Source organism: Chiloscyllium punctatum, chromosome 17 (genome assembly GCF_047496795.1).
Source record: "Chiloscyllium punctatum isolate Juve2018m chromosome 17, sChiPun1.3, whole genome shotgun sequence".
In the NCBI taxonomy this organism is placed as follows: domain Eukaryota; kingdom Metazoa; phylum Chordata; class Chondrichthyes; order Orectolobiformes; family Hemiscylliidae; genus Chiloscyllium; species Chiloscyllium punctatum.
Window position 1 is genome coordinate 81563776 of NC_092755.1, and position 21960 is coordinate 81585735.

Genomic DNA, 21960 nt, shown 5'->3' on the forward strand with positions numbered 1-21960 from the left:
TCTCAAAAATCAGAGTGAAGATTTTCACATTTTCCCACATTATATTCCACCTCCCAGATTCTGCTCCTTCACTCACCCTGTATGTTGAGAGACTTGTTATAGCTGATCATAAGCAAGGAAAGAGCTGGGCTTTGGATTCAGGTAAATGGAGACGGAGACAATTTGTAATGAGAAATAACACCATCAGGAGTAGATACAGAGCGTTGGGGACAAGAGATAGAAAGGTCTGCTATAATGAATCCACATCACTGCTCATCATGGGGAGATGATCCACTTGATGGATGGCTCACCACTGACCTAACTCCTGATCAGGATCTACAGATCCTGACTGTTCTCAGCAAGCTATAGTTTGGATATTTCCTAAATCAACCTGCTCACAGATGTTCCAGAGGTGTGTAATAACACGCAGGACTGGACCTCAGACCTCCTGAATCAGAGATAGGGACACTTGCACCTTTACATTTATCTTTGTAGCTTATATTAAAAGATTTTAACATTAAATATTACCTTATTTCTTTATTTTTCTGTTTATTCTATGAAGACCTGTAATACAACTTTTAATTGTTTCTTTTACTACTTTGTACATGAATTTTTTTTGTACATAGCTACCTTTTTACCCAAGGTGGCATCATCTGTGACAACATTAGACACTTTTCACTGTACAGGAGTACACATGACAATCTAAAAATCTACCACTGCACCACAAGAGACTTACACACTGCAGCGTGTATTTATATCACCTGCATTACTTTTTATTCTTCCCTCCTCCACCAAGTCACCCAGGCTCCTAACTACAAACACTGGGCACTAGGGGCAGTACAACAAAGTGAGGAAAGGTAGGAAGAGGGAATGGACCAACTAAAATAGAATTTAATGGGGAATGAGACACTCCCACCCCTGTAGTGCCAGCCTCTCTCTGAAAGCTAGAAGCTATAGTTTATTGCATTGATAGCAACAGATTACACTGATATGACAGACATTGTTAAAGAGACTAGAAAGCATATATAAAACAGAGACTATGAGAAAGACCTTGATATTGTCTTACCTGTTAGAGATTGATGCAATCTCAGCACATTTGGCAGTGCTTCATGGGCTCCCAGCATTGACTCTTTCAGACCTTTACACCTTCATCCACTGGAAGGCAAAAAGTTTATACCTTCAGCTTCAGTTGTATCACAGAGGAGGCAACTGTCCAGACATGTCAGAGCTTCAATGCTGCAGGAGACTCTGCCTCTGCAGGCAGACAGCATCTGGAATCTATATCTTCATTGAGGAAGACGTCAGACCTTGGAGCAGCTCCTCACACACCCTGCCAATCACTGTTAAAGGCAGTCTGACCTTGAATTCCAAGGATCAATAGTAGACCCAAATGGTGCCACACAAACAATTATACACCTCTATACCTCCCAAGTCCCCGAGGCCTTCAATGTCAAAGCCTTTAAACCTGAACTGCATTTCTAAAGTACCACCCCTATCCCCATACTCACTGTTGCTAATTGGTCACCAGGTCCATCCTTTAGCCAATCAGGAAAGAGCATGGGCAACATCACAGCTATGACTATTTCTTCCTACCACCACCAAAGGGTGAGGAACATCTCAACCCCCCAATAAAAGACCGTACTCTTGGAATCACATTTTAAATTGCAGACACTTATTACACAAACTGGGTTTGGTTCTCTCTAATTGACAGGATTGAGGATTGACTTTGTCCAAATTTTCAAGATGGCAAAGAGGAAAGCTCGGATTGGTTGGGAGAAACCATACTGGTTCAGGAGTCTGGGATTAGGAGGCATAGCCCAAACGTTAAAGTCAAACCTTTTGGGTGTGAAATCAGGAAACACTTCTGCACAAAAAGGGGTGTAGAAATTATTGTGATGTGTACCTTGTCCTTTAGAGAGTTCACCTTGTTGGACTCCATGTGCTGTGTGTATACTCTATCTGACTTTATCTGATAGTTTGTCAGCGTGAGTTTGCAAACAGCAGACATGGCAATCAGTGGGATGTTGTAATGTCTACTTCGTAACTTCGAATGTGTTTTCCGGTTTTAAATAAACTAACCCACACAATAAACTACCTAATCCCTGATGAGTGAATGGTTATTAGAATGACAGAAGTTCTGCTCCAGATTAATTGTTTGTTTTCAACCTGAGACTGACAAACCTTTGTTCATGGGGATGTAGGACAAAAACCGATAGGTCACAATCTCATTCATAGATAGAACAGACTTGAGGGGCTGAATGGCCTTGTCCTATTTTTATCCCAATTCAATAATGTAATTTCTAGTGATGCCACTACACATTCACCTTCTACAAGGCACAGACAACAAAATAAGGTCTGAAGATTATTTTATGCACATTAGTCATGCACCCTAGCGAAACAGAGTCTGGTGAATTAGTCTATAAATTCAGGAAGGCACTGACGCGTTACCACACTGCATATGTTCTGCTGATTGTCAATGCCTTTTTATTTTGTAGCTATTTCACTAGCTGACTACAGAGATGGTGCAGACTTGGGCCGCACCTTAATACTTCTGTGATTCTGTGATCTGAAATAAAAGGGAAAATTCTGGAAACATCCAGCAGGTCTGACAGCATCTGTGGAGCGAGAAACCAAGTTAATGTTTCAGGACAGTAACCTTTCATCAGCAGAGGAAAGGTTAGAGGTGTAACAGAGACTGTACAGAGGCTGGGAGAGATGGGCATGAGAGGAAAAGATTAAGCACAATATGTTGCAATATGTCGGCAAGATTAAATTGTACGAGAGATTGATGATGGTTTATGGTGCAAAGGTCACAGAAATGGGTCAGTTAAAGAAGAGGATAAGGACATGGTTACGATGAAAAAGACATGGTGAAGAATGTCCCCATCGCCTGGGAAAATGCTGGAAGAACACAGGGACACCTCAGAGAGTGTGACCCTGTGAATGTAAACCCTGGTGCCATACAACGCTACTGCATCCCCAATACACTGGGGATTATTCACTTATTTATCACTGGACCCTGCTGAGGACAGTACAGGATAGCTCACACACACCCCACTGACCCTTCCTGTCTTGAACAAGAGACAACTTTGAACATGTTTGTTTTGTATTAAAGGCACGCATCTGCGGACCTGGTAGAAGTCCTATCAGAGATGGGCGTGCGGGTTGGAGGCTTGAGTGGACAGTGAGTGGTGCAGGACATACACCTTTCCGGATGTTTCTTGTGGTGTGGTGGTAGTGCTCCTACCTCTAGGACAGAGGTGTAAGTTTAAGTACCATCTGCTCCAGAGGTATGGCAAAGCATATCAGAGCAGGTTGATTAAAAAAGAAATCAAAGTGCAGATCTCCACTGCTGAATTCCTGATACATCACGCCCACATGTACAACTCCCCATTTTAAATCTTCAATGTCAGTCAGTACTCAGTGTGCAAAGACCGTCACCCAGGTGGATCGTATGGCACCCGCATTTATGTTCCAACCTGTCTTGTACTGAGAGGGAACCAGCTGCCCAATAGACTGTTAGAATCCCTACAGTGTGGAAGTGGGCCATTCAGCCCATTGAGACCATACTGTCCCTCTGAAGAGCATCCCATCCCACCCACCCCTGTAACCCTGCAAATCCCATGGCTAATCCACCTAGCCTGCACATCACTGAACACTATGGGCAATTTAGCACAGCCAATCCACCCTGACCTACACATCTTTGGACTGTGGGAGGAAACCCACGCAGACACAAGGAGAATGTGCAAACTCCACAGAGACAGTAGCCTGAGGTTGGACTCGAACCCGGGTTCCTGGTGCTGTGAGGCAGCTGTGCTAACCACTGAGCCACAGTGCCGAATATCCAAACACTGGCCCCTTCCCGTGACTTGGCAGGTATTGGCAGATGTGGATTCTTTAGGCAAAAGGGAGGACTGCAGATACTGAAGATCAGAGTTTAGATCAGAGTGGTGCTGGAAAAGCACAGCAGGTCAGGCAGCATCCGAGGAGCAGGAGAGTCGAAGTTTCGGGCAAAAGCCCTTCATCAGGAATGAGGCTGGAGTCTCGGGGGTGGAGAGATAAATGGGAGGGGGTTAGGGCTGGGGAGAAGGTAGCTGAGAATGCAATATGTGGATGGAGGTGGGGATAAAGGTGATAGGTGGAAAGGAAGATTGACAGGTAGGACAGGTAATGAGTGCGGTGCCGAGCTGGAAGGTTGGAACTGGGGTAAGGTGGGGGGGGCGCGGGGAATAAGGAATCTGGTGAAGTCCGCATTGATGCCCTGGGGTTGAAGTGTTCCGAGGTGGAAGATGAGGCGTTCTTCCTCCAGGCATTGAATGGTAAGGGAGTGTCGATGTCAGAGGCCCTCCATGTCCTTGGCGGAGTGGGAGGGGGAGTTGAAGTGTTCGGCCATGGAGCAGTGGGGTTAGTTGGTGCGGGTGTCCCGGAGACGTTCTCTGAAGTGCTCTGGTGTCCTGTAGGTGTCCTGCCTCCCCAGTGTAGAGGAGAACCACACTGGGAGCAACAGACACAGTAAATGACATGTGTGGAAGGTCTTTAAAGTGAAAGCATTGACTTGCGTTGTTTCCTCAAAGTCAGAGCATTCTAATGTTCCACGCCAGGATTTGAAGATGAAATCCAGGCTGACACTTGCATGCTGTGCTGAGCAGGAGTTTCACAGTTGGAGCTGTCGTCTTTCTGATGCAATGTCAGAGATGGACTCTATCAGCCTTCTCAGGTGGAGCCTTTGCAATTAGCACTATTGCAAAGACCTGCATGGGAGTATTTCTTGGTTTCCTGGCCTGTACTTCAACCTTAACCAGCATCTGATTATCTGGTTATTATCACGCTGCTGTCAGTGGGATCTTGCTGTGCACAAACTGGCTGTCATGTTTCCTACATCACAACAGTGACTGCCCTTCAGAAAATGCCCTTATTGACTGTGAAATGATTTAAAATGCAATGAGATTAGAGAAGTGTGAATTCTGCACACTCCACACACATGCTGCCTGACCTGATGGGTTTCCAAAGCTGACCTTTTCTGGTGAACTTTGGTATTGCTGCAATTGCTTTTCAATGATGATGAATATGGAGTTTGGGAATTGTACAAGTAGCACTTTAATTCATGGCCATACGTGTAGTTTAAGCAGCAATACTTCACAAAAAATCCAGCTTCTCTCTTTGAAATCAGACTGAAATGTTGTATTACCGCAACTCGGCTAGTTATCTGTCTATATATTTAAATTTATTTAGTTGCTATGACATTTAGCGTGTCGTGGGACATAGAAACAAAAATTGGATTTCAAACCAGAGGAGTATGAAAAAAATCCATTATTGTAAAATAAATCAAATTGGTTCAGGTTATTCATCAAAGAAATTCCATCTATTTTCTCCAATGCAGACAGGAACAACTAGCTTCAGAGAGGGAAGGCTGTGGATACAAATAGTTTCCTTTAAGTAGTCAGTTCTGTGCACCAACAACAACTTGTATTTATATAGTACCAAAATATTTTAAAGACACCCCAAGTTTCTTTATGGAGGCAATTGTTGAAAAGATCCTGTCACTGAAACGCTTAAGAGTTGGAAATCAATATAGACTCTGGAAATTATGAAAGCAGAGTTGCTCTCAGGTAACCCACCAATGGCTGACCTTCCCTAATTGGAACAGTTCACTACAAACGGTGACTGCTGTGTTCTGAAGAGTCAAATTGGATTCAGATTGTTAACTCTGTTTTTCCCTCCACAGACCTGCTGCATTTCTCCAGCTTTTTCTGTGTTTGTTTCAAATAGCATGTTCATGGCTGGGTCTGCCCTCTCGTTCGCTGCCTGTCACATACGTTACAGCTCTCTATAGAACTTACAGCAACATCTCACCAAACTGATTTGTCAGCCATATCCCCAAAACCTTTGTCAATTGTTTGATTTTATTTAATCATGTTTCCTTTTAGCAGCACACATCCAGTGTATTCTACAGCTTCTGATTTGCATCGATCCCTAACATACCTGTTCACATAATTTGCGAAGAAATAAACAATTGAATCTTTTATGTGATTCCTCGAGTAGACAGTGAAACTTTCTGATGGTAATTTGGCATCTGAATGTAAGTCATTCCGAGGGAGTGATCTGAGTGATTAACTCAGATTGCTCGTTACTGTAGGTATGAGCATTTTCAAGATTGTTCCAAAAGCACCACCCAGTCAGAGAATCAAACATAACAGCGAAGATTTGGTTTTAGGTTTTCCAAGTGTGAGCTAGTTGAGCCACTCTGTCTGGTATGGAAAATATAATATTCAGTCAAATGTATTCACATTTGCTAGAAGTGACACACATTGATTCACTGGGTTCTATCCACTGCCATCAAAAGGAATTATATTGCAGCATTGAGGAGCTGAGAACTCTGCTTTGCTTTTTCCAAGGCAATGAGTCAGTGAATCATAAACGCATACAGCACAGAAACAGACCCTTCAGTCCATCTTGTCCATGCCGACTAGATATCCTAACCTAATCTAGTCCCATTAGCCAGCACTTGGCCCATATCCCTCCAAACCCTTCCTATTCATATACCCATCCAGATGCCTTTTAAATGTTGTAATTGTACTAGCCTCCACCACTTCCTCTGGCAGCTCATTCCATACCCGTACCACCCTCTGTGTGAAAAAGTTGCTCTTTTGGTCCCTTTTAAATCTTTCTCCACTCACCCTAAACCTCTCATTTTGCACTGTCCTACCATAGGAAAAAGATCTTGGCTAATCACTCTATCCATGATCTTATAAACCACTATAAGCTCACCCCTCAGCCTCTGACGCTCCAGGGAAAACAGCCCGAGTTTATTCAGCCTCTCCCTATAGTTCAATTTCTCCAACCCTGGCAACATCCTGGTAAATCTTTTCTGAACTCTTCCAAGTACACACCATCCTTCCGAAAGGAAGGAGACCAGAATTGCACACAATATTCCAAAAGTGGCCCAACCAGTGTCCTGTAGCATGACCTCCCAACTCCTGTACTCAATGCACTGACCAATAAAGGCAAGCATGCCAAATGTTGACAGTTGACATCCTTTTGTCCTACATCATAAATTATTATAATCTGTTGTGACGGGGTATTTCTTTTCAACAATATTCAAATATTGAACCACCAAGTGACAGTTGTTTTGAAGGAGGTTAGTGATTAGTATAATGTATGTCTAGTTAAGTGGCAGGTTAATTAGCGCACTAATACAGTGCAACAATTAGAATGATAATGACCAATGTCAGCAGTTCCTACAAATGGAGGAGGGGTTTGTCTAGTGTTGAATGGATAACTGAACACAATGTAACTTGTCTTAACAACTTATTTCCGACACCAGTGATTGCGGGGGTGATTTCCAAACTGTGCACCAGGTATATCCCTTCCAATGTCCACCATGTTCTTAAACCAGTTAGACCAGACACTCAAACATATGTGTTTTTAAAATCGTGGCTAACCAGCATTCTATACTTCCTCCCTGTCGAAAAAATGATTTTTTTTCTCCGAACTGATTTCCCTGCTTTTTCAATCAGCAAGTCATTAAGATCTGAATCGATCCGCCTGAGAGTGTGGTGGGGGTAGATTCATCCATGTCTCTCGGAATGGAATTAGATCATTGTTTAAAGATAAAAAGGCCCTGGGTAAGCATGTGAAAGGGGAAAAACAGTTACAAGGCCAAGGAGAGAAGCAGGGGATTGAGATCAGCTAAACTGCTCTTCCAGAGAGTCGGCATGCGTACTAATCTGTTGTAACTCACAGGCGATATTCGCTGTGCCATTAAGAGACACGTTTGTAGTGTCAGCATACCATAGCAGAGCAGAATAGTAGAAAGCTCTCAGTCTCCATCTTCCTGAGTTCTGTCCTCTTGAAGCATGACACGCTAAGGGAAGCATGCTACAGTACATTCTAATTGCGTAGCTTGAGTCCAGACACAAAAATGCCCATGACTGCAATATAGATTATAAATACCCGAGCTGTAGTGAAGACGTATTGAAACCTACAGTATGTTTTGTCTTTCCATCTCATATTGTGGCCTCTTTCTGCGCTGTGACTTCAAATAGTTTACAATATTGAAAACGCTAGATTATCATTTCTAGTTTATTTCAGGTGGGAAAAGTCTTCTAATAAACCTTCTACTTTGAAAAACAAAAATGCTTGGTGTTTTTGATTTTCCAACCAGAATAACTGTTTTAGAATAAACAGATGACAGCTCCTAGAAAAACATCAAAACAGTTATTTGTGGCAAACCTTTCATTAAATCCCAGTTCTCTCCCAGGACCTGGATGGCAATATTTTATTTCTTTTGCTGTTGTGCACAGTGTCAGCTTAGGTCTGGTCAATAACACTTCACTCCCTGAGTGAGAGACATGTGGGTTCAAGACTGACTGTAGATTCTGAAGACAGAGACAAAGTACTGAGTACCGCTGCAGACTGAGAGTGTGCCGCGCTGCTGGCTGAGACATTTAACCAGGATCTTAGGAACTGAGATGGGGAGCAATGTCTTCACCCAGAGACTGGGGAGCCTGCAGAACTTTCAAACACAGAAAGCAGTTAAGGCCAAAACATTGAATGTTTTCAAGAAGTAGTTAGGTAGAGTTCTCAGGGGACACAGCTTTAAATTAAGGGGTGGTAGGTATAGGACAGATGTTAGGGGTAGATATTTTACTCAGCGGGTTGTGAGTTCATGGAATGCCCTGCCAGTATCGGTGGTGGACTCTCCCTCTTTATGGTCCTTCAAGCAGGCATTGGATAAGCATATGGAGGTTATTGGGCTAGTGTAGGTTAGGTAGGCTTCGGTCAGCCCAACATCGAGGGCCGAAGGGCCTGTACTGCGCTGTATTTTTCTATGTTCTATGTTCTATGTTCTCAGGGCTAAAGGGATAAAAGGGTGTGCTGAGGAAGCGAGAACAGGGGATGGAGTTGGATAATCAAAGTAGACAAACAGGAGGCTGGAAGAACACAGCAAGCCAGGTAGCATCAGGAGGTGGAGAAGTCAACATTTCGGGGATAACCCTCTCTAACTGAGATGGACAATCAGCCTGCATCATTTAGATTTCAATTTCGATTTAGACTTGATTGCCACTTGTATTCAGCTGCAAGCGTCCAGGACTACAGTGAAAAGTTTTCAATGTCTCCTCACACTGCACCATCTTAGGTATGAGTACCGAGGTACAAAAACATAAGAACAAGGTAGAAAGAAGTAAGCAACAAAGTTAAAAGTTAATCATTACAGTCACTCTTGTTATAATTTAAAATAAACAAAGTTAAAAGCTAATCAATACAGTCTTTCTTAGTATGAAGTTGAAAATAAAAGTTGAACCATTGCAGTCTTTCTGAAGTGCTGGGGCCACTATATTGAATGAGGGAGCAGGCTCGAAGGGCTGATTGGCATATTCCAGCTCCCATTTTCTTTTTTTTAAAGTCGATAAACATTGTATGGCAGTACTTTGAAGAGAATTATTGGAGGTTTCCCAAGGCTAATATGTAACCCTCAATCAAGATCAGAGAACAGATTTTCTGGCTGTTATCAAATTGATGCTTGTGGGAGCTTCCTGTGCTGAAAATCGACTGTCCCGTTTCTGACATTATAACAGTGACATTACTACATTGACTGTAATGCACAATGAAGTGTCTGATGGTGATGAAAGGGATTAGATCAATGTAAGACATTCTTTTAACTGTGCATTAACTAAAGTCCTTCTGGCTAGCTCTTTATATATTTCTTTGAGATTACAATTCATCTCTCCTCATAGATATGTCTTTTGCAGCTGGTTACAAACCCTTTTTCTGAGCAGTTTGGCAGCACAAGTTGAACAGGTCTACGTAGTCAATCCATTCAAGTCCCATTACTCAGTGAAATGAAAATGTGCTCACAGGCAAATTTCACATCAGACCCACTCTTGTTTTCTTTCTCTGTTTCTGATGAATGTTGTGTGTTCACTGAGATGAATAATGTCTCCACTGAGGGCTGAAAGATTCCTCTTCTCTACTTTTAGGTCCAGCGAACACAGCAAGTATGATAACATTCTGAGGAAGGCTGTCACAGTACAACTCCCAATCTCAGGCCACCATTTGCCTGCACGGTGATGGTCGTTTGAAAAGGGGAGCCTCCTGTTATTAAACCATAAGATATCAGAGCAGAATTCGGCCATTTGGCCCATCGCGTAAGCTCCACCATTCAATCAGGGCTGACATGTTTCTCAAGCCTATTCCCCTGCCTTCTCCCAGGAACCCATGGTCCCCTTACCAATCAGGAACCTATCTGTCTCTGTCTTAATGACTTGCCCTCCACAGCCTTCTGTGGCAGTGAGTCCCACAGAGTCACCACCCTCTGGCTGAAGAAATTCCTGGTGGGAGGAGGGGAAATGAGGATACTGGTGAAGTCCACCTTACCCCAGTTCCAACCTTCCAGCTCAGTACCACCCTCATGACCTGTCCCACCTGCCAACCTTCCTTCCCACCTATACGCTCCACCCTCCCCTCCGACCTATCACCTTTACCCCCACCTCCATCCACCTATTGTACTCTCAGCTACCTTCCCCCCCAGCCCCACCCCTCTCCCATTTATCTCTCTACCCCCGTGGCTCCCAGCCTCATTCCTGATGAAGGGCTTTTGCCCGACATGTCGATTTACCTGCTCCTCTGATGCTGCCTGACCTGCTGTGCTTTTCCAGCACCATTCTAATCCCAGCTTTGAAATACCCTTCCTAAACCTCTCCACTTCTATCTTCTCCTTTTAATCATTCCTTAAAACCTATCTCTGTGTTGAAACTTTGGGTCAATTTTCCTCCTATCTATTTATGTGGTTCACAGTTAATTTTCTTAAAGACTCTGGAGAAGCACATTGAAAGATGCTACTGTGTGATGTATGTGGTTTTATAAATGTAAGTGTTGCTGTAGATAAGGAATATAAAATAACAAATTTTCCTTTGCTCTGTGGTTAATCAGCTGCTGGGAGGTATAGACCCACACTATAGCCGCTGGGAGGTATAGACCCACACTGTAGGCCGCTGGGTGGTATAGACCTGCACTATAGGCCGTTGGGTGGTATAGACCCATACTGTAGGCCGCTGGGTGATATACACCCACACTATAGGCCGCAGGGTTATATAGACCCACACTGTAGGCTGCTGGGTGGTATAGACCCACACTATAGGTCGCTAGGTGATATAGACCCACACTATAGGTTGCTGGGTGGTGTAGACTTGCACTGTAGGTTGGTGGGCGATATAGACCCACACTATAGTCCTCTGGATGGTATAGGCCCACATTGTAGATTCACTGGGTGGTTATAGACCTGCTGTATAGGCCACTGGGTGGTATAGACCTGCACTATAGGCTTCTGGGTGATATAGATCTGCACTATAGGCCGCTGGGTGGTATAGACCCACACTATAGGCTGCTGGGTGGTATAGACCTGCACTGTAGGCTGCTGGGTGGTATAGACCCACACTATAGGCTGCTGGGTGGTATAGACCCACACTGTAGGCCACTAGTTGGTGTAGACCCACACTACAGGCTGCTGGGTGGTAATAGACCTGCACTGTAGGCCACTAGGTGGTATCGACCCACACTATAGGCTTTGGGTAGTATAGACCCACACTGTAGACCCACTGGGTGGTTATAGACCTGCTCTATAGGCCACTGGGTGGTATAGACCCACACTATAGGCTGCTGGGTGGTATAGATGTGCATATAGGCCACTAGGTGGTATGGACCCACACTTAGGCTGCTGGGTGGTATAGACCTGCACTGTAGGCCACTGGGTGGTATAGACCCACACTATAGGCCTCTGAATGGTATAGACCCACACTATAGGCCACCAGGTGGTATAGACCCACACTATAAGCTGCTGGGTGGTATAGACCCAAACTATAGGCTGCTGGGTGGTAGACCTGCACTATAGGCTGCTGGGTGGTATAGACCTGCCCTATAGGCCACTGGATGGTATAGATCTGCACTGTAAATTGCAGCAGCAGCTACCATCGAGAGGCAGCTGCAGGGAAAGTGTGCCCTGGGACAGACGGGCAGCTCACAGCCTGAAACAGGCTGCACCTCCGGCCTGCTCACTCACTCCCTTAGTATGGCCTCACTCAGCACCCTCCTGCAGCCTCACAGCAGCATCCCCACCCTGCCCTGTACATCGGTGCAGTCAGTGAACCAGGCAGACGGCCTCGCTGCTCCAGCAGTCCTCAGTCAAAGAGGCATGCATGGCGTCAACCTCACACCTGTACCTGTGCCAACCCTCAATGTGCCACTCCTTCCATCAAGACGTCCATGTCCCTGTTGGGGAGCCAACTTCCCTTTCTCCAACATGTTCCAATCCTGTCTGTCAATGAGCATCGATCTTTTAAAGATGGTGAAATTGGAAGGCATGTGGGTCATGTGATGGATATCTGGTGAGTGGTGAATTGCACTGGGATTGGCACATGGTAAATCAGGCTGGGATTAAATATAATGGATGGCACAGGGGTGGGTAATAGTGATTATTTTTACTAAATTCATTCATAGGATATCATTGGTTGGCCCAGAATTTATTACCCATTTCTAATTGCACACAGGACAGTTGAAAGTCAACTCTTTTGCAGTGGGACTGGATTCATATGTAGTTCAGACCAGGGAAAGATGGCAGGTTTCCTTCCTTAAGGGACATTTTTGAACCAGATGGGGCTTTTACAATGGTTTCATGGTCATTAAGATGCGAGTTCTCCATCTTATTGAATTCATTTTTTAACCATCTGCCGTGGTGAGATTCAAACCCACATCTCCAAAACATTAAGGAGGAGAAAGTGAGGACTGCAGATGCTGGAGATCAGAGCTGAAAATGTGTTGCTGGAAAAGCGCAGCAGGTCAGGCAGCATCCAAGGAGCAGGAGAATCGACGTTTCGGGCATAAGCCCTGAAAGAAGGGCTTATGCCCGAAACGTCGATTCTCCAAAACATTAGCCTGGGGTTCTGGAGTCCTAATCCAGTATAACACCACCTCCTCAGCAATAACACTTTGGGTTTGGTAACTTACAGCGAGCGACCTTGCTAGGTCTTGCGGAAGAAATCCTTCCAAATCCCAACACAACTCAGACTTAGCCGAGGGAAAACTGTCAGATTCAAGGCCAGTATCACTGGGTAGAGCAGCACTCCCTCAGCACTGCACGGGGAGTCTCAGTCTCAATTTTTTTTGCTCAAATTTTCAAAGTCAGATGTGAGAACACCACTGACCAAGCCAAAGCTTAAGACAATTAACACAAACCATTCGTTCAATATTGCTGCTATTTATTACTTGTCAAGTCAACACTGTTTGGGACTTTGGGTTAATATATTCCTTTCCAGAAGAATTGCAGCAGAATGTTTAATAACAGAAACCTTTACTCGATACGGCGTCTGGAGATTATAGCATCTGTGCTCCATTTGTTACTGCAACAGCGACAGCACTAAAAGCCTGAAATCCAGAATTCCTTTTTTTTCTCATGATCATTAGTGGGCAAATGGAGAGAGAATGGGAGAGGGAAAGAGGAACTTTTATTGGTGCCAAGTACTCTGAGTGAGTAATTGTTGCTGTCACACATTTGCAACAACAGCCTACATTTATATCACTCCTTTAACACTGTAAAAACACTCTGAGCTGCTACCGCGGCAACTGTCAGACAGCTAATGTTCATCCTCGAACGATAAAAGTGGGATGGATTGTTATGCGGAGAACGACATCCCGGTTAGTTTAACATCAGTGATCAGAATCTTTGTTTCAAGAGGTCATAGAGAAATGGGTGGAAACCCTTCGTAGAGCCAAGGTCTTTACCCTGGGGTGGGGGAGTCCAGAACTAGAGAGCATAGGTTTAAGCTGAGAGGTGAAAGATTAACAAGGGACCAAAGGGGCAACTCCTTCGTGTGGAGGGTGGTACGTGTATGGAATGAGCTGCCAGAGGAAGTGGTGGAGGCTGGTACAATTACAGCATTTAAAAGGCGTCTGGATGGGTATATGAATAGGAAGGGTTTGGAGGGATGTGGGCTGAGTGCTGGCAAATGGGACTAGAGTAGGTTAGGATATTCTGGTCGGCATGGACGAGTTGGACCAAAGGGTCTGTTTCCATGCTGTACATCTCTGTGTCTCTATATTACGAGAGGAGGCTGTATTCAAAGTCAGGCTTAACCAACCTGACTGAATTCTTTGAAGCAATCACAAAAAGCAAAGATGAGGGGAATACAATGGAACTAATTTAGATTATCATGGAGCGAACGATCAGGTACTGCATTGACAAACAGTGGACTAATGTCAGCCTATGTGGTGCAGAATGGTGGGTAAGTAAACTACAGCTCCAAATGCAGAGTGTGGGATATATACAAAATTGCCTGAAGTTCATAGAATCATGGAGTCCCTACAGTGTGGGAGTCAGTCATTCGACCCATCCAGTCTATACCGACCGCAGCGCAGGCATTATTTCAGCCAGATCGATGCCAGGTCCATTGATCTTCCCATCTTAGGGAATCTGAGAGACGTTTTCTAAATTTGCAGACAACGTCAAATTTTGGGAAAGGCAGTTAATGAAAAAGGGGAAAAGAAATGTAGCAAAACACAAGAATACATCACAAGACTCTGCAGGATGAGGTTGTGATTGGTGAAGGTATTTCAGTGTCAGTCAGTGTGAGGTGATACGTTTTGTTTGGGAAAATTAAGAAGACCACAGTCTCAGTTAAATGAAGCAGAGAAGCAAAGAATCAGAGTGTACAGAAACACACATCGTCGCTCAAAAGTGACACAGGCTCCACGTAATTTGACAAAGCAATTGGGGTTCATTTTGACAGGGGTAGAACTGGGAACAGTTAATGTTGTAGAGCAGTGGATAATGTCTGACTCTGCTCCTGATACTTTGAGTTTGAATCCCCCTCCAGGTAGTCAAAGATGCATTTATTGCCCAGACCTAATTGCCCAGGGAGAAGCAAAGAGTCCACCACATTGCTGTCGATCTGGAGAGTTGGCAAAGGTGGCCAGATTCCTTCCCCACAGGATATCCGTGAACCAGTGAACCATGTGATCACCTCTAACATTCCAGAGTATGTCCTGAACTGAAGCTTCTCCATTTGGCCCACTGGGATCTGAGCCCAAGAACAGCAGACTAGGGCTGGGAGGAGCTAGCCCAGTGAGCTTACCATTCCACCACGACTTGCCTCCCCTCCACACTCCCTCGCTGAAGGGAATCGTAATAGGGAAGGGAATCTGGATTAACAGGTCACAGAGAAAGGAAGAGGAGATAATGACTGTGTGAAATGAAGAAGAGTGTGGGAGAGAGCTGATGTGGGACAGAGGTTTTCACTGAGCACAAGTATTAAAGGATATGGAGTTAGACAACAGACCAGCCACAATCTCATTGAATAGCGAAACAGGTTCAAGGGGCTGAATAGCCTCCTCCTGTTCCTATGGTACCAGTTTCAGTTGTATCCCTGGGAGATAAGGAGAGATGAATAAACGTGCAAAGAATCTTGGGAGCATAATGGCACAATTGTTCATAGGTTCGTAAGGTATAGGAGCCGAATTAGGCCATTCGGCCCATCGAGTCTGCTCCGCCATTCGATCATGGCTGATCTGCTCCTCACCCCCATCTTCCTGCCTTCTCTCCATATCCCTTCAACACATCACCAATTAAACATCTGTCTTACTCCTCCTTACATTTACTCACTGTCCCACCATCCACCGCAGTTTGAGTGAGTGAATTCCACAGATTTACAACCCTTTGGGGGAAGTAATGTCTGCTCCTGTCGGTTTTAAATTTGCTCCCCCTTATCCTCTCATCTTAGAGTGCCCCACAAGAGGAAGCACCCGCTCCCCGTCTATTTTATCCACACCTTTTGTCATCATGAATACCCCCATTTGACCTCCCCTCATTGTTTTAAATTCCAGAGAGAATAGGCCTAAACTATTCAATCTCTCTTCATATGACAAACCCCTCATCTCTGGGATCAATCTAGTCCACATAAGACAAATGACCTGTTTCTATACAGCTGATTCATGTATTATCAGGCTGGGGGATGGTTAGTTCAGTTGGTTTGACAGAAGCTGTGTAGGACAGAGCAGTATCCACAATATGGGTTCAGTTCCCACACTGGCTGAGGATACCATGAAAGGGTCTCCTTGTCGAGAGTGTAGTGACCCTCAGATTAAATAACCATCAGTTATGCCTCTCTCTTGTGACAGAGTTACCACGACAGTGCCTTTATATCAGGCCAAAAATTAATCATCTCTTGTCTTCAGTGCAGTTTGGGACTGTGTTGTGACTGGGTGAGTCAGTGCATTATGGCAATGGGTTAATGGTGTATTACAGCAGTGACTATCCTTCAGAAGTAACTGCAGAGAGCTTTGGGAGATCCCAAGGTTGTGAGAAATGTGTTATGGAAATGCAAGTTGGGTTTTTTTAATCCTTCTTTCTTTTTATCCGCCACGGTTTTCTTGCTCAAGTGGGCTTTTCGATCTTAATCATGTTCAAAATTTGAATTGCGTCAACGGTTTCGATATTTGATATTTTATTGAAAACACACAGTGTACCTCTCCCATTTGAATTTCGAAGCTTAGAATGAAAGAGATCGGGGCAGGATGACTATTGGGATGACAGTGTTTAAAGATCTTTGACCATCCTCCAAATTGAGATTTGAAGGTATACGGCTTAAAAACTGAACTCTAATATTTTGATTGAATACATGAGGAAGATTAGAACAGATTCATGCAGAATACATGTCCTGTAGAAGGAACATACTGAGAAGAAACTTAGGAAAAAAGGATATTTGCATTCTCAGTTCCACTTCATGTTTTGTAAATCTACAAGTTAACCTGTTGGGTGTTTGTCAGCAATCTCAATATTTATGTAATACTTAATATTTGTAGACTCAGCAGTGATGTACACCAGCTCAGACTGACTGTAATTTGAAAATGATGTGCACCAGTTGAATTTTGTTGGTTCACCAAAACATGCAACAGAGAAGGTGGCCATTCAGCCCCATATGCCTGTGCTAGCCGTTTGGAAGGGCTCTCCATTTGGTTCCGGACTGCTCATTTCCTTTCGTTGCAAGCCCCTGCAAATAGCCTACCCTCAGTGTGTCACGTGCAGTCAGCATTATCGTCTGAATTGGAATCACATTTCTCTCCCCTCTTTCTGTGCACCATAGGACCCCAGCGATGATTGGCTGTTCTTTTGTGGTTCATCGCGAGTATTTTGGAGAGATCGGTCTTCTTGATCCTGGCATGGAGATTTATGGCGGAGAGAACATTGAACTGGGCATGAGGGTGAGTGAGACACTTGTGGCTTGTTCAGAAAAGGAGACTAAGTGAATTGTAGGTTTCATATCTCTTCTTGTTATTGAACCAACACTTTGCAAGCAGTCAAATTTAATCCAAAGACCAACATGACTGATTTAGGATCAGTGAGTAGTGTACATAGAACATAGAACAATACAGCGCAGAACAGGCCCTTCGGCCCTCAATGTTGTGCCGACCTGTGAACTAATCTAAGCGCATCCTCCTACACTATCCCATCACCATCCATGTGCTTATCCAAGGATTGTTTAAATCTCCCTAATGTGGCTGACTTGACTAAATTAGCAGGTAGGGTATTCCACACCCTTACCACTCTCTGCATATCTGTCTTCAATCTATCACCCCTCAATTTGTAGTTATGCCCCCCTCGTACACGCTGACATCACCATCCTAGGAAAATGACTCTCGCTGTCTACCCTATCTAATCCTCTGATCATCTTGTATGTCTCTATCAAATCCCCTCTTCGCCTTCTTCTCTCCAATGAAAACAGACCCAAGTCCCTCAGCCTTTCCTCATAAGACCTTCCCTCCAGACCAGGCAACATCCTGGTAAATCTCCTCTGCACCTTTTCCAATGCTTCCACATCCTTCCCGAAATATGGGGACCAGAACTAGACACAATATTCCAAGTGTGGCCGCACCAGCGTTTTGTATAGTTGCAAAATGGATTGCTTGTTATGCATTAAAAAAACTCACTGAAGTGTTACAGCAAGTTACATTTCTTCTCTTTGTGAATTGTTTTCCTTGTAATGTTACTCCGACTGTGTTGTTCCTAGTGAAAACAAGCAAAACGCTGGAAATCACAGCGGGGTCAGGCAGTGCCAGTGGAGAGAGAATCTGGACTCGAAATATTAGCTTGCTCCCTCTCCATCGATGCTGGCTGACCCACTGTGATTTCCAGCGTTTTGTTGTTTTCAGTACCGATTCCAGTGTCTGCAGTAACTCGCTCCTGCATTCTGCTGCTCCGACTTGATCTCTGTTTCTCGAACTGTTCAAATCGACTCAGCTATTGAAGAGTGATAAAACATAGAGGAAGACATGCCTGACTTCTTTCTTTGGATATTACTGTGAGGGCATGGATGTGGAGTACTAGCTCGGTATTACAATGAAAAGATCGTGATGTGGAGGAGCCGGTGTTGGACTGGGGTGGACAAAGTTAAAAATCACACAACACCAGGTTGTAGTCCAACAGGTTTAATTGGAAGCACTAGCTTTCAGCAGGGTCATGTGCTCAAATCTCTGAAATGGGGGGGGGGGGGGGGTTGCTTGATCCCACAACCATGACAGTGAGGCATGCTCAACACTTGATCATTACTGTCTCCTGGTCATGTTATTTTATTTCAAGAAATTAAAAATCTGGTTATAATTCTCAAAAGATGTGGTAGAAATGACGGTTCTTTCTTGCTCTGGCTCAGCCACTCCCTGCAGTGAGACTGGTCGACCCCCTCAAAGCTTCCACAATGAATGAGATCTTTAACAGGAGAGGTGGTAGGTAGCGGGAGGACGGGGGGAGACAGGACAGACTGGTTTACTCTCAGCGACACTCATCAGACCTTCTCAGAAGTTTACTCAAGACTGTGGAAGGCTTGTCTCGGTTCTCTGTGCAGTCAGAGCGACAGCGAAATACTGTTGAGTTAGTTCCCACAGCAGGGAGCTGAACTGGAAGGAGTTCTGGCTCAATAATAGTGTTTCTGTTCCCTCGTCATGGGGTACAGAGGTGGGAGAATCCCTGCTTCCACAATGCTGACCTCAGTGTTTTGGTCTGGGTGGGGTGGGGGTGGGGAGCATGGTGATGATGGGGATGAGGGGTATCTTCCTGGATTGGGAGTTGGGTCAGGTGACACTGGGTTGTCAAGTTCCTGAGGCTGTCTGGGAAGGCAGAGCCACTTCCCTGCCTCTCCGGCACTGAGCTCAAAATTTAAAACCAAAGATTACATCAAAATACCTCTTGCCCTCACCCCCTCACCTGCTATGTCTCATCCATGTCAACCCATACCACTACAGTCAACCCCATGGTCCCTAATACCCTTTTCACAGCTTATATTCATCTACCCATCCCCACCCCCTATACCCTGAATGCAATGACATCATATGCCCATTTCCAATTCCTCCTCATGCACCATCTACTCCCAATTATCCACCACTGGCAATCAGAGACGAATCAATCTCCACCTCAGACAGACTGCAACCCTAATCTTCCCCAGCCCTCTGTGGGAGAGAATTCCAAAGGTCCAAATCCTTCTGCGTAAGAAATATTCTCCTCATCTCAGTCCTATATAGCATCCTATTATGTTCAAACTGTGCCCCTGGCTCTAGATTCCCCAGTCAGGGGAAACATCTCCACCTGCATCTTCCCTGTCTCTCACGTTTAGTATTTTGTAAGTTTCAACCAGGTCACCTCTCATTCTTTGTAACTCGAGTGAATCCCGGCCCAGTTTGTTCAATCCCTCTCCCAGGACAGTCTCACCATCCTGGGTACAAGTCTGATGAACCTTCGGTAAACTCCCTCTCTGACAGTGATATCCTTCCTGAGTTCTCACAATGCTCCAGGAGCAGTCTAACCAATGCTCCTTTACAATTAGAGCAAGCCTTCACTGCTCCTGTCCTCAAATCCCTTCACCATAAAGGCTAACATTCCACTGGCCTTTCTGCTGCACCTGTACATTAGCCCTCGGTGAATTATCAACAAGGACACCTCGGTCCCTTTGTATATCTACACTTTCCAATCTCGTACCAGTTAAAGAACACTCTGCTCATCTCTCTGTCCAACCAACATGGATAATCTCTCATTTTTTATCTGCCCATACACTGAGCCTGTCCTAATCCTCCTGAAACCACTTTATATCTTTCTGACAAACACGCCCTTAGCCTTGTGACTTCTACAAATTTGGAAATATTACATTTGGCCCCCACGTTCAAATCACCTTCTTTTACTATTCAGTGGTTATACATGCTTGTCATTGGCTGGGCCCAGTATTTATTGCCCATCCCTAGTTGCCCCTTGAGAAGGTAGGGGTGAGCTGCCTTCTCGAACCGCTGCAGTCCATGTGCTGTGGTTTGACCCACAATATCCTTAGGGAGGGAATTCCAGGATTCTGACCCAGTGTCAGTGAAGGAACGGCGATGTATTTCCAAGTCAGGATGGTGAGGGGCTTGGAGGGGAACTTGCAGAGGGTGGTTTTCCCATGTATCTGCTGCCCCTTGTCCTTCTAGATGGGAGTGGTTGTGGGTTTGGAAGGTGCTGTCTGAGGATCTTTGGCGAATTTCTGCAGTGTATCTTGTAGATGGTACACACTGAGCGTCAGTGGTAGAGGGAGTGGATTTTGTAGATGTGGTAGCAATATTTATGGTGAACTCCATTCCCCAAGTACTTGATCCTTGTGGTAGCTGCCAATTCTCCCCATCTATCGCCAGATGGCCAGTTCCAAAATAAGGAGCGCTATCACCGAAGTCTCAGGCATTGAGATACAATGATTGTACAGGGCATTGCTTGCACATGTACCTCTCCCCTCCCCACCTTCCCGTGAGCACACTGAAATGAGCACACCTGAATTCCTTGCTATAATGTCCCTCAGCCATCAGCGAATTCCATCTCAGCAACTCCCTGTGGTCTTACAGTACAGTCAAGAATACATAATGAGCATGTGAGAAAACAGCGAGATCAGAGAAGCTGCCAAGTGGTTCACACATCAGCTCCTCTCCGACATAATCCCTAATTAAATCGAGGGCCATTCACCAGCAGAGTAGGCAGATACTCACAGCCAATCTCTGTACATGAAAACTCCAAGGAGACATAAAAAGGCCATCTCTGTTGATTGAAGTTGTCAGCTGGTGAATATGCTTGGTATCATCAGAGTTTATAAAATCACTAGATCAGCCGGGAATGTGCTGGTGTGGGACATCAGGTGTGGGAGTGGGCATAGGCCATTCAGCCCATCGAGTCTGCTCACCCTTCAATAGGATCATTGGCTGATCTGATCAGTCTCACCTCCATTTTGCTGCCTTTTCCCTATAACTCATGATTCCCCTTACTGACGTACAATCTCTGTCTCAGCTTTGAATTTACTTAATGACCCAACCTCGACAGCTCTCTGCAGTCAAGAATTCCACTCCCCTCTGACAGAAGAAATGTCTCCTCAGCTCTGCCTTAAATGTGCAAGTCCTTTGGTGCCCTGTAGTCCTAGGCTCTCCCACAAGGGGAAACAACCTCTCTGTACACATCCTGCCAAGCCCCTGAAGAGTCTTGTGTTTCAATAAGGTCACCTCTCATTGGTCGCTGAGCTAGTAGTCTCACCCCCAGGAGTAATGACTCAACAATGTGGCTAATTCCAACATAGCAATCGGAGAATTTCAATTCAGTTTGTTGAGTGAATCTGCAATAAAAAGATAGTCTCAATGCTGGTGACTGTATAACCGCTGGATTGTCATTAAAACCCCCTTGACTCACCAAATCTGTTGTACACACCCAGTCTGACCTTCAGGTGACCCCAGAACCATTGTATTGGGGCTGACCTGTTACTAACAAGCCAGACACTCACATGCACACACACACACACACACACACACACACAGAGGAGCATGCACACGCACACACGCGCATGCACACACACTCCCACACATGCGCGCACACACATACATGCGCACACATGCACACACACACACATACGCACACATACACAGACACTCACACATGGACACACA

The 21960-nt window shown here is 44.9% G+C and overlaps 1 protein-coding gene across 2 annotated transcripts in view; it reads left to right on the plus strand.

The window, feature by feature from the left end:
* Window positions 1–21960, plus strand: part of galnt9 (polypeptide N-acetylgalactosaminyltransferase 9) — a 373573-nt gene that overhangs the window by 101470 nt on the left and 250143 nt on the right. For both annotated transcript variants that reach the window (XM_072587704.1, XM_072587703.1), the window contains exon 6: window positions 17112–17229. In XM_072587704.1, the coding sequence (XP_072443805.1) occupies window positions 17112–17229 (118 nt within the window). The remainder of the gene's footprint in view (window positions 1–17111; window positions 17230–21960) is intronic.